At 52.0% G+C, this 13,365-nt stretch overlaps 1 protein-coding gene across 1 annotated transcript in view; it reads right to left on the reverse strand.

Annotated features, from left to right (window-relative positions):
• Positions 1–13,365, reverse strand: part of BCAT2 (branched chain amino acid transaminase 2) — a 41,037-nt gene that overhangs the window by 19,154 nt on the left and 8,518 nt on the right. Inside the window, exons 2-4 of the mRNA XM_025368002.1 lie at positions 5,449–5,553; positions 3,426–3,493; positions 3,219–3,315 (exon numbers count right to left, since the gene is read on the reverse strand). Coding sequence (XP_025223787.1) covers positions 3,219–3,315; positions 3,426–3,478 — 150 coding nt within the window. The 5' untranslated portion in view covers positions 3,479–3,493; positions 5,449–5,553. The remainder of the gene's footprint in view (positions 1–3,218; positions 3,316–3,425; positions 3,494–5,448; positions 5,554–13,365) is intronic.

A 13,365-nucleotide genomic window follows, 5' to 3' on the forward strand; every position in this document is an offset into this window, starting at 1 on the left:
AGTCAGGCGCGGTGGCTCACGCCTGTAATCCCAGCATTTTGGGAGGCCGAGGCGGGCGGATCGCCTGAGGTCAAGAGTTCGAGACCAGCCTGCCAACATGGTGAAACCCCGTCCCTACTAAAAATACAAAATTTAGCAGGGCGTGGTGGTAGACGCCTGTAATCCCAGCTACTTGGGAGGCTGAGGTAGGAGAATTGCTTGCACCTGGGAGGCCGAGGTTGCCGTGAGCCGGGATCGCGCCATTGCACTCCAGCCTGGGCAACAAGAGCGAAACTCCGTCTCAAAAAAAAAAAAAAGAAAAGAAAAAGAAATACGGTCCCCACCCAGGCTGTGTTCCAGCCACACTCAAGCCAGGTACTAACGTGCATGCAACAGTTTTCAAAAAAGCATTTCCTTGGGAGCAAAAATGCATTTTCTTGTGGCGGAGCACTGGCAAGCATAAGCAGCCCGAGGTAAAGGAAGGGAAAGGCAAGGTGCAGGACGTTCCGTGTATCACGATCCCTTTGTGAAAGGGAAAAGCACATGGTAAATATCAGCAGCCTGGACACCACATAAATGCACAGGAACAGGAATGGTGCTTCGGAGAAGGGCTTTTGAAGAGGGCCGCAGGTATGGATAAAGGGCAGCCTCACTTTGCGCCTGGATACTGCTCTATTCCAATATTTTTTTCCTGTCAACGAAAAAGATATATGTGTAGGCCAGGCAGCAATGCAGTGGCGCGATCTCGGCTCACTGCAACCTCCGCCTCCTGGGTTCAAGCAGTTCTCCTGCCTCAGCCTCCTGAGTAGCTGGGATTACAGGCGCCTGCCACCACACCCGGCTAATTTTTTTTTTTTTTTTTTTTTTTTTGAGACGGAGTCTCGCTCTGCCGCCCAGGCTGGAGTGCAGTGGCCGGATCTCAGCTCACTGCAAGCTCCGCCTCCCGGGTTCACGCCATTCTCCTGCCTCAGCCTCCCGAGTAGCTGGGACTACAGGCGCCCGCCATCTCGCCCGGCTAGTTTTTTGTATTTTTTTTTAGTAGAGACGGGGTTTCACCGTGTTCGCCAGGATGGTCTTGATCTCCTGACCTCGTGATCCACCCGTCTCGGCCTCCCAAAGTGCTGGGATTACAGGCTTGAGCCACCGCGCCCGGCCCACCCGGCTAATTTTTGTACTTTTAGTAGAGACGGGGGTTTCACCATGTTGGTCATGGCTGGTCTCGAACTCCTGACCTCGTGATCCCCCCGCCGCAGCCTCCCAAAGTGCTGGGATTACAGGCGTGAGCCACCACGCCTGGCTTGACTCTTTAAAAGGTAAAAACACACAAGGGTTCACCAGGGCTTCTTCCAGTCCCCTATCATCTGAGAAGCCTGAAAATTGTCAATCCTGCACTCAAAGGTGAGCCTCAAAGAACAGTCCCCATCGCAGGGCTTCCTGATTTATCCCTCCACGAGTGTCTCCACAGCATCAGGACCCCAGAGGCAGAGTTCGCCAATCACTACCCTTCAGGATGCCTCTGACCTCTAGCAATTCAAACCTGCGGCACCGCCCCCTAAATTGTGCCCCTCTGTCACTGTGCCCCCAAAACCTACGGGTTACTGTGGCACCAAAATCAGGTCCCTGGCCAGGCGCGCTGGCTCACGCCTGTAATCCCAGCACTTTGGGGGCCAAGGCGGGTGGATAACCTGAGGTCAGGAGTTCGAGACCAGCCTGGCCAACATGGTGAAACCCCGTCTCTACTAAAAATACACAAATTAGCCAGGCGTGGTAGCGGGCGCCTGTAATCCCAGCTACTCGGGAGGCTGAGGCAGGAGAATCGCTTGAACCCGGGAGGCGGAGGTTGTAGAGAGCCGACATTGCACCATAGCACTCCAGCCTGGGCGACAGAGTGAGACTAATCTCTCAAATTAAAAAACAACAACAACAACAACAAAAATCGGATCCCTTGGCCACTGTGTCTCAGCAGTCCTACCCTGGGACACTCCGTCTCCAAATTCTACCCCCACAGTGCCCCCAAGTCCTGTCCCCGGGTCACTGTCCTGCCACCCCAACAGCCACAGGCCCGAACAGCCAAACTGCGGGACCCTTCCCCCGCAGGGCCTCGCCCTGTTTTTCTGCGCTCCACCCGGGTCCTGCTGCCCAACCGCCAGCCCCGAGCTGTAGGGGCGGCGCCCACGGACAGCTCCCGCCCCCGCCGCGGCCAATCAGCGGTTGGCGCACACGCCCCCCCGCCACAGCCAATCCGCAGCAGCCCTGCAGCTCCACCCCTCACCTGCGGGACGCCAGCGCGCCCGGACCCTGCGCCCCTCCTGGGTCCAGCTGGGGAGTCTGCATACCCCAGTGCCCTGCGGACCCAAAACCCAGGAGTTTCAGGCCCTTCTCCCTCTGATCCAGATGTCTCAACCCCCTCCTTTCTCTTCCCTCTGGACTCTTCTTGCCAGCCACCTTCCTATTCCCCAGGCACCGAGAGGAAGACTCCTTTTCCCTAAGGGCCAAGAATAAGGAGGAGGGCCTTTTGTGCCTCCCCCTCCATTACCTCCTAACTGCGCTTAATTTACTCTCCCCTGCGGGCCTTTAGCGCGCTGGTGAAGCCAAACCGCTCTACCTTTCCCAGGAGCCCCTGGCGACAGCGACAGGGCTAGCAAACTCAGGCACCTGCTTGCTGCAAGGCCTGGCGTTGGGGGGCAGGGGGAGCTGCAGTCCTTCAGGGTAGAGGCAACTTGTGGGTCTGGGGTGCAGGGGCTAAGTGGGCAGAAGGACTCGTCTAAAGGGTGGGAAATAAATATAACGATGTCTTCCTCCTTCTGGCTGCAAATTGCTTTTATGGGAACCTGCAGGTGACCTGGTACCTTCCTAAGTGGGCTTAGAGTCTAAGGGCTTGGGGGCTGCATCTGATACAGGTTGGAGTTTGGGGTGGGAGAGTCCTAGGAAGGGGGCCCCAAGTAGAAATGAGAGAAATCAGAAGGGAATATCGGGGGCGTCCACGGGGGTGCTCTGACTGGCCTTGCGCCCGTACCCCAGCTCTGCACCCCCCGTCACGAGCAGTTCGATGCCCGTGCAGAAGTTGGCCTCGGAGGCCAGGAACACTGCCGCAGCCCCGACCTCAGCGGGCTGGCCCATGCGGCCCAGTGGCTGGGGAGAAAAGAGGGGGGAAGGAGGTCAAGAGAAGCCCCACTTGATCGCCATGTCCCCCACCCCCAAGCCACCTTCTACCACCTGGATCTGAACCCCACTCCTACCTGGGCCAGCATGCCCTCTAGGATTGTGGCCCGAGGGTCTGGTGTTAAGGCTGCCAGCTCCTCCCACAGTGGGGTCCAGATGTTTCCTGGGGAGATACTGGGGGAAGGGAAAGAGGGGATCAAAGAAATCTGTCTCGAATCACTTGGGATCACCCCCAGTCACCCCAGTTCCCCCAGAAGGCTCTCGGCCTGCTCAGAGCAGCTCACCAGTTGACTCGGACACCATATGGACTTTCATCCAGGGCCAAGGCTTTGGTCATGGCCGTTACTGCCCCCTGCAGAAAACGGAGCGGGGAAGAAAGTTCAGTCCCCCGGACGTGGGGTCCCTGCCATCCATTGTCTCCTGCCTGCCAGGGGGGGCATCAGAATGGGGAAGTCATGCCCTCCTTGAAGGCTGCCTTCAGAGGCACCAGCCTTGGTTTCTTGGGAGAAACTTGGCATAGAAATCTGTCACAGGAAGGCCAGGTGCGGTGGCTCACACCTGTAATTCCAGCACTTTGGGAGGCCGGGATGGGTGGATCACTTGAGGCCAGGAGTTCCAGACCAGCCTGGCCAACATGGCGAAACCCCATCTCTACTAAAAATACAAAAATTAACCGGACATGGTGGTGCATGCCTGTATTCCCAGCTACTGGGGAGGCTGAGGCGTGAGAATCCCTTGAACCTGTGAGGCAGAGGTTGCAGTGAGCTGAGATCGTGCCACCGCACTACAACCTGGACGACAGGGTAAGACTCTATCTCAAAACAAAACAAAACAAAACAAAATGTAAATGAAGAAAAAGAAGGGCCGGGCACAGTGGCTCACACCTATAATCCCAGCACTTTGGGAGGCTGGGATGGGTGGATCACTAGAGGTCAGGAGTTCGAGACTAGCCTGGCCAACATGGTGAAAGCCCATCTCTACTAAAAATACAAAAATTAACCGGACATGGTGGTGCACGCCTGTAATCCCAGCTACTGGGGAGGCTGAGGCGTAAGAATAGCTTGAACTTGTGAGGCAGAGGTTGCAGTGAGCTGAGATCATGCCACCGTACTACAACCTGGGCGACAGAGTGAGACCCTATCTCAAAAAAAAAAGAAGAAGGGCCGGGCGCAGTGGCTCACGCCTGTAATCCCAACACTTTCTGAGGCTGAGGCGGGTGAATCACCTGAGGTCCGGAGTTTGAGACCAGCCTCACCAACATGGTGAGACTTCGTCTCTACTAAAAAATACAAAAAACTAGCTGGGCATGGTGGCAGCCACCTGTAATCTCAGCTACTTGGGAGGCTGAGGCAGGAGAATTGCTTGAACCCGGGAGGCGGAGGTTGCAGTGAGCCGAGATCTTGCCATTCCATTCCAACCTGGGCAACAAGAGCGAAACTCCATCTCAAAACAAACAAACAAACAAAAAAACACACAGAAATCTGCTGGGCGCGGTGGCTCACGCCTGTAATCCCAGCACTTTGGGAGGCCAAGGCAGGTGGATCATGAGGTCAGAAAATCGAGACCATCCTGGCTACCATGGTGAAACCCTGTCTCTACTAAAAAATACAAAAAAAAAAAAAAAAAAAGCTGGGCATAGTGGCCTGCTCCTGTAGTCCCAGCTACTCAGGAGGCTGAGTCAGGAGAATCCCTTGAACCCGGGAGGCAGAGGTTGCAGTGAGCCGAGATCACGCCACTGCACTCCTACATGGTGACAGAGTGAGACTCCATCTCAAAAAAAAGAAAAAAAAAAAAAAGGGCCAGGCGCGGTGGCTCACGCTTGTAATCCTAGCACTTTGGGAGGCCGAGGCAGGAGGATCACAAGGTCAGGAGTTCGAGACCATCCTGCCTAACACGGTGAAACCCCGTCTCTACTAAAAATACAAAAAAATTAGCCAGGCGTGGTGGCAGGCGCCTGTAGTCCCAGCTATTCCGGAGGCTGAGGCGGGAGAATGGCGTGAACCCGAGAGGCGGAGCTTGCAGTGAGCCGAGATTAAGCCACAGCACTCCAGCCTGGGCGACAGAGCGAGACTCTGTCTCAAAAAAATTAAAATAAAAAAATAAAATAAAATAAAATAAATAAATAAATAAAAGAAAAAAACAGAAATCTATCACAGGCAGTTATGCCTGGGTGCTGAATCTGGCAGTTGGGTGTGAGACTCTCTAGGGCCAAGATCTTGCTAGGTTTGGCTCCTAAGGTGTCTGGACTCCAAGCTAAGGCCAATGGGAAGGAGTAGGGAGGGAAGGAAGGGGTAGGGGCTGCTGTACCTTGGTGGCCACATAGGGAACTGCCTGGGCCTGGCCAATTGCCCCCACTAGGCTGGAGATGTTGATGACATTCCCTTGGCTCTTCCGCAGGTGGGGGAGGGCGAGCTAGGGAGACAAGAGGCCAAGTAAGCCACACAAGCCCTGCATCTCCCCAGACCACTGAAACACAGCCACAGCCATCCTGACGTCTGGGATGACAGCCATCTCCCTGGCGTGTTTGTAGTTGATCGCAGTGACTGCTAGAGACAGCATCTAACGTAACACCTTCTCTGGTTTGCCCTGGGGTCGCTGGGTCTGAGCACTCAAGGAGTCTCTCGGTGGAAAGAGATTTCTCTCTCTTCTCCTGGGACTTGTCTGTCTTTGTCTCTATCTCTGTTCCCCTCTCCCTTGGTCTTTGTATGTTACTCAAATTCCTGTCCATATCAAGACAGGAAAATGGATGAGAGATCCAGAAGGCTGCATATTTTTCAAAAATGGGATGAAGTTCTTTTCCGATGAAGTGTCTGTGGCCCAGGCTGGAATGTAGCGGCATGATCATAGCTCACTGCAGCTTCAAACTCCTGGGCTCAAGCAATCCTCCCCGCTCAGCCTCCCAAAGTGTTGGGATTACAGGCGTGAGCCATCACACCCAGCCAGGAAGTTCTTTTATCCATGGAGGGGAAGATGGTTTCTATGAGGCCTTCATGAAAGGCACTCTAGACCAGGCACAGTGTCTCATGCCTGTAATCCCAGCACTTTGGGAGGCTGAGGTGGGTAGATCATCTGAGGTCAGGAGTTTGAGAACAGTCTGGCCAACATGATGAAACCCCATCTCTACTAAAAATACAAAATTAGCCAGGCGTGGTGGCACATGCCTGTAATCTCAGCTACTTGGGAGGCTGAGGCAGAAGAACTGTTTGAACCTGGGAGGTGGAGGTTGCAGGGGGCCAAGATCAAGATCACGCTACTGCACTCCAGCCTGGGTAACAGAGCAAGACTCTGTCTCAAAAAAAAAAAAAAAAAAAAAAAAGAAATGCACTGTTTCCTGCCACCTTCTCTCCTGCAATTCAATTCCCTGGCCACCTGGGAAGTCCCTAAATATACTCTCTCTCTCTCTCTCTCTCTCTCTCTTTCTCTGTGTGTGTGTGTGTGTGTGTGTGTGTGTGTGTGTGTGTGTGTTCATTGACTACACATGACCTTGGATAAACTCAAATTCTGTCTTTGATCTCACTTGCCTTGGGCAGCTGAGCTGGCCAGGCAAGGCCGGTTTTTGCCACTTAAGACGATTTGGTACGAGGCGGCACCCCTAGCAGGCTCTCCGAGTGGGAATCTAAATGAGTCCCCTCCAAAACGGCCTCCACCCTTTTCTGTGCTGTATCTTCAGACACACCTTGCCTGTTCCAGCCTCAGGGCCTTTGAACTTGCTGCTCTCTCTGCCCGGAGTGCCTTTTCCTAAGAGAGCCACAAGACCCACTCCTAGGGTGGCGAGCCATCCCAGTTTGCCCAGGACTGAAGGGTTTCCGGGGACACGGTATTTTCAGGCCACAGTGTCAATGATAAACAGGGACTGTCCTGGGTAAACACTCTCCCTCAGCTCCCTCAAACCCTGATCCGAGGTCACCTCTTCAGTGAGGCCTTCCCTGGCTATACTATTTAAAACTGCAGGCCGGGCTCAGTGGCTCATGCCTGTAATCCTTGTACTTTGGGAGGCCGAGGAGGGAGGATTGCTTGAACCCAGATGTTTGAGACCAGCCTGGGCAACTTAGCAAGACCCTGTCTTTCTTTTTCTTTCTTTTTTTTTTTTGAGATGGAGTATCGCTCTGTTGTCTAGGCTGGAGTGCAGTGGTGCGATCTCAGCTCGCTGAAACCTCCACTTCCCAGGTTCAAGTGATTCTCCTGCCTCGGCCTCCCGAGTAGCTGGGACTACAGGCGTGTGCCACCACACCGGGATAATTTTTTTTTTTTTTTTTTTTAGTGGAGACAGGGTTTCACTATGCTGGCCAGGCTGGTCTTGAACTCCTGATCTCATGTGATCTGCCTGCCTCGGCCTCCCAAAGTGCTGGGATTCCAGGCGTAAGCCATGGGGCCCGGCCTGTCTTTATTTTTCTAACAAAAAAAATTTTTTTTTGTTTCGTTTTGTTTTGTGAAACAGTCTCACTCTGTCGCCCAGGCTGGAATGCAGTGATGTCATCTTGGCTCACTGCAACCTCCACCTCCCAGGTTCAAGCAATTCTCTTGCCTCAGTCTCCCAAGTAGCTGGGACTACAGGCATGTGTCACCATGCCCGGCTAATTTTTGTATTTTTTAGTAGAGACGGGGTTTCACCATGTTGGCCAGGCTGGTCTTGAACTCCTGAGCTCAAGTAATCTGCCTGCCTCGCCCTCCCAAAGTTCTGGGATTACAGGCATGAGCCACCGCACCTGGCCCCAAAAAATAAAATTATAAAATAAAACTGCAGTTCCCATACCCCTGAGTCCCCTTCCCTCTTCCGGATGTCTTTTCTCTGTGTCACACACTCCCTTCTGACAGGCCATATATATTTTACTTGTTTGTTCATGTTCTGTCTCTCCCACCAGCACGCAGAAACCTATGAGAGACGGTCAAGATTTCTGAGTTTGTTTCTCTCCCAGCACTAAGGTGCCTGGCACGTAGCACACGCTTCATAAATATCCTTTGAATGAATGAATGAGTGAATTAATGAATGAATGGAGGACCTGGTATGTGTCCAGCCCTGTCCTCAGCAATTTACACGGATGAGCTCATTTCATCCCTCTAACATTCTCCTGTACCTACAAAGAGGAGGTACAGCTGAGAGTCCCATTTCACAAGTGAGAAGACTGAGGAATGGAGGGATGATTCATGCCCACAGGGCATCACATGACACCTGACAGAGCCAGCGTTTGCTGCTGGACGGGCTGAGGCCCAAACCCATAAACAAACAACAATTTCTCACAATTGTAAGTGTTAAGAACTTTAGGCCAGGTGCAGTGGCTCACATCTGTAATGCTAGAACTTTGGGAGGCTGAGGCAGGCAATCACCTGAGGTCAAGAGTTCGAGAACAGACTGGTCAACATGGCGAAACCCCATCTCTACTAAATATACAAAAATTAGCCGGGTGTGGTGGTGCGTGCCTGTAATCCCAGCTATTCGGGAGGCTGAGGCAGGAGAATCTCTTGAACCCGGGAGGCAGAGGTTGCAGTAAGCCACGTTCACACTACTGCACTCCAGCCTGTGCAACAGATAAAGACTATCTCAAAAAAAAAAAAAAAAAAAAAAAAAAACCAGAAAGAAAGAAAGAAAAAGAAAAAGAGAAACCATGCTATAATATGAGCATGAATGATGTGGGCATTGACCAGCCTCTGGCCTTCTCCTCAGGGAACCCCCCTCACCCTCACCTCCTCTCACTTCCACCAGCTTTTGATGCCCTCCCTCCCTCCCAGTGCCCACTCTGCCTGCCTTGCTCCATTTCTCCCTCAGTCTGTGCACCTGCCCTGCCGTTTAATCTCCTCCCCCACCTGACCCTGCAAACGTAAGTCTCACCAGGGCGGAGACACGGTTCTTGCCACCCTCACCACAGCACGAGGCACACAGCTGGAGTTCATTAAATATTTGTCCCACACATCCTGAGTGTCCTTCCCCCAACACCCCTCAAGGTCGCTAAGCACCTGCTCTACATCAAGGACCTGCTGGTGGCCGGGTGCAGTGGCGGATACCTGTAATGTCAGTGCTTTGGGAGACCGAGGTAGGAGGATCACTTCAGCCCAGAAGTTCAAGGCCAGCCTGTGCAACACACTGAGACCCCAGCTCTTAAGTGCCAAAGTTCTGAGACAGGAGCAGGCCTGCTATGTTTGGGAGCAATAAGACCAGTGTGGCTGGAGGTGAGGTCACAGAAGAACAGGGGCCAGATCACGAGGACTTGAAAGCCCCCACTTCTCCCTTAGACAAATGCTATCAACTCCTTTTTTTTTTTTGAGACGGAGTCTCGCTCTGTCGCCCAGGCTGGAGTGCAGTGGCGCAATCTCCACTCACTGCAAGCTCCGCCTCCCGGGTTCACGCCATTCTCCTGCCTCAGCCTCCCGTGTGGCTGGGACTACAGGCGCCCGCCACCGCGCCCGGCTAATTTTTGTATTTTTAGTAGAGATGGGGTTTCACCGTGTTAGCCAGGATGGTCTCGATCTCCTGACCTCGTGATCTGCCCATCTCGGCCTCCCAAAGTGCTGGGATTACAGGCGTGAGCCACCGCGTCCGGCCTCTCAACTCCTTTTCTTGTTCGTTTTCTTCAGAGACGGAGTATTGCTCTGTCACCCAGGCTTGAGTGCAGTGGCACGATCTTGGCTCACTGCAACCTCCGCCTCCCAGGTTCAAGCAATTCTCCTGCCTCAGCCTCCCAAGTAGCTGGGATTACATGCGTCTGCCACCATGCCTGGCTAATTTTTGTATTTTTAGTAGCGACGGGGTTTCTCCATGTTGGCCAGGCTGGTCTCAAACTCCCGACCTCAGTCGATCTGCCCGCCTTGGCCTCCCAAAGCGCTGGGATTACAGGCGTGAACCACCGTGCCTGGCTCAGATGCAATCAACTCATAATGCTGGTTCTCCCACTCTCATGCTTGGCCCTCAGATTCTTCCCTCATACCTACAGGAGCCAGAGCCTATGACCTGTTAAATAATATTAGCAAGATCACATCACTCCCTTGCTCAAATACCTTCCATAGCTCCCTATTGCTCTTGAGATGAAGAACAGATGCTTCAGCATGGCCTTCGAGGCCCTGCCTGATCTGGTCCCTGCCCCAATCTCTTCTTGCAACATCCCCTTCTCTCACTGGGCCCAGCTGGCAGCAGCGCCAAACCCTGTCTCGCTACCAGACCCTCGCCCTGCCATCTCTTTCTCCACCCCCTCCACTGGTCAATGCTGCTCAGATTTCATTACTTCCAAGAAGTTTGGCTACATTCCCTGAACGGGCCAGTCTCCAGGTCACATTCTCCCAGAACCATACCCATCCCCCTCCTAAAGCAAAACACACAAACACACTCTTCTGAACTCATGTCTCTGTCTGTTTAGTAACACCTGGCTGCCCAGGAGTGTAAACTCCCCAAGGACAGAGCCCACATGGACCTGGCTCCCTGCTGTACCTCCAGCACCTATAACACTGCCTGGGCCAGGTGCAGTGGCTCATGCCTGTAATCCCAGCATTTGGGGAGGCTGAAGTGGGAGGATCACTTGAGCCCAAGGAGTTTGAGACCAGTCTGGACAACATAGTGAGACCCCCCAACATCTCAACAAAAATACAAAAATTAGCCAGGCATAGTGGTGTGTGTTTGTGGTCCCAGGTTTTCGGGAGGCTGAGGCGGGAGGATTACTTGAGCCTGGGAGGTCAGGGCTTCAGTGAACTATGATCACACCATGGCACTCCAGCGTGGGCAACAGAGCAAGACCCGATCTCTAACAAAAACAAAACAAAACAAAAAAGAACATTGCCTGAGGCTGGGTACAGTGGCTCCCGCTTGTAATCCCAGCATTTTGGGAGGCCAAGGCAGATGGATCACGTAAGGTCAGGAGACCGGCCTGACCAGTACGGTGAAACCCTGTCTCTGCTAAAAATAGATTAGCCAGGCTAATCCCTCTCCAAGAAAAAAAGAAGAAGAACATTGTCTGGTTTGGTCAGTACTTGACTAAATAGATTACTGAATGGAGAGATGGATAGATCTTTTTTTTTTTTTTTTTTTTTTTTTTTTGAGATGGAGTCTCGCCCTGTCTCACCCAGGCTGGAGTGCACTGGTGCAATCTCGTCTCACTGCTACCTCCACCTCCCGGGTTCAAGCAATTCTCTTGCCTCAGGCTCCCGAGTAGCTGGGACTACTAGCTATGCCCGGCTAATTTTTGTATTTTTTTAGTAGAGACAGGGTTTCACCATATTGGCCAGGCTGGTCTCAAACCCTTGACCTTGTGATCCACCCGCCTGGGCCTCCCAAAATGCTGGGATTACAGGCGGGAGCCATCGCACCCGGCCAGAATGGATAGATCTTTAATAAATAATCCAGCTCTGAGAGACTACCGAAACCCCCGTGCTCCAACACCTTCTGTGGATCCCTCCTTTCCACAAGGTATCATTTCCTCGACTATCTAAATATCCTTAATCCCGCCCTTGTTCTCCCTTGCCTAGGGAGTCACAAATTTTGGCTTGTATCAGAATCCACCAGGAAGGCCAAAGACCTGGAGATTCTAATTCAAGGGATCTGTGCAGGGGCCCCAGAATCAACATTTAAACAGCTTCCAAAGTCACATGGCTGAGAGAGAAGAGAAAAAAGAGAGCTTCTAAGGGATTTTGATGGTGATGGTGATGATGGTGATGATGGTGATGATGATGGTGGTCACGATGGTGATGGTGAGTATGATCGTGATAATGGTGGTGATGAAGATGGTGATGGTGAGGATGGCGAGAAGGATGATGACCAGGATGAGGATGATGGTGAGGATGCTGATGATGGTGGTGATGATGGTGATAGTGAAGATGGTGATGATAGTGAGGGTGATGATGGTGATGATGGTGATGGTGATTGTGGTAATAATGATGGTGATGATAATGGTGGTGATGGTGAGGATGTTGGTGAGGGTGGTGATGATGGTGACGATTGTGGTAATGATGGTGATGATGATGGTGATGATTGTGGTGATGATGGTGATGACGATGATGATATTGGTGAGGATGGTGATGGTGGTGATGATGGTGACAATTGTGGTGATGATGGTGATGACAATGATGATGTTGGTGAGGATGGTGATGGTGATGATGATGGTGACCATTGTGGTAATGATGGTGATGACAATGATGTTGGTGAGGATGGCGATGGTGGTGATGGTGATGATTGTGGTAACAGTGGTGATGATGGTGATGGTAATTGTAGTAATGATAGTGGTGGTGATGATGAGGATGGTGATGGTGATGATGGTGGTAATGGTGATTGCGGTAATGACAATGGTGATGGTGATTGTGGTAATGATGGTGGTGATGATGGTGATGGTAAATTGTAGCAATGATGGTGGTGATGATGATGACGATGGTGATGGTGATGATTGTGGTAATGATGGTGATGGTGATGATGGTGGTGATGGTGGCAATGATGGCGATGATAATGTTGCTGATGGTGATGGTGGTGATTGTGGTAATGACAGTGATGATGACGGTGGTGATGGTGATGATGGTGATGGTGATGGTGGTAATGATGGTGGTGATGATGATGGCGAGGTTGGGGATGGGATGGTAATGATGGTGGTGATGATGGTGTTGATGGTGATGACGGTAATGGTGAAAATGGTGATGTGAGGATGACGGTGAGAATGATGGTGAGGGTGGTAACAATGGTAATGATGATGGAAATAGCGATGGTGATAATGGCAGCGACAAAAGTGTTCACAAGATTTCTTTGCAACAAGTGCATGAACAAGCAGACAAAAGTCTTTGCCCTCAGGGAAACCAAATGCAATACACAGATGTTGTCAGGATCCTGGTGTGAACAAATCAGTGATAATAAAACATTTGGGAACTTCTGGGTCTGTTTATATAGAGTTAACTATGACATGGTATTAAGACATTTCTGTTAATTGTATTAGGTGATACAATGGTATTTTTCTTATGTAAAAAAGGCCTGGCCGGGCGCGGTGGCTCAAGCCTGTAATCCCAGCACTTTGGGAGGCCGAGACGGGTGGATCACGAGGTCAGGAGATCGAGACCATCCTGGCTAACACGGTGAAACCCCGTCTCTACTAAAAAATACAAAAAAAACTAGCCGGGCGAGGTGGCAGGCGCCTGTAGTCCCAGCTACTCGGGAGGCTGAGGCAGGAGAATGGCGTGAACCCGGGAGGTGGAGCTTGCAGTGAGCTGAGATCCGGCCACTGCACTCCAGCCTGGGTGACAGAGCGAGACTCCGTCTCAAAAAAA

Source organism: Theropithecus gelada, chromosome 19 (assembly GCF_003255815.1).
Source record: "Theropithecus gelada isolate Dixy chromosome 19, Tgel_1.0, whole genome shotgun sequence".
Classification (NCBI taxonomy): domain Eukaryota; kingdom Metazoa; phylum Chordata; class Mammalia; order Primates; family Cercopithecidae; genus Theropithecus; species Theropithecus gelada.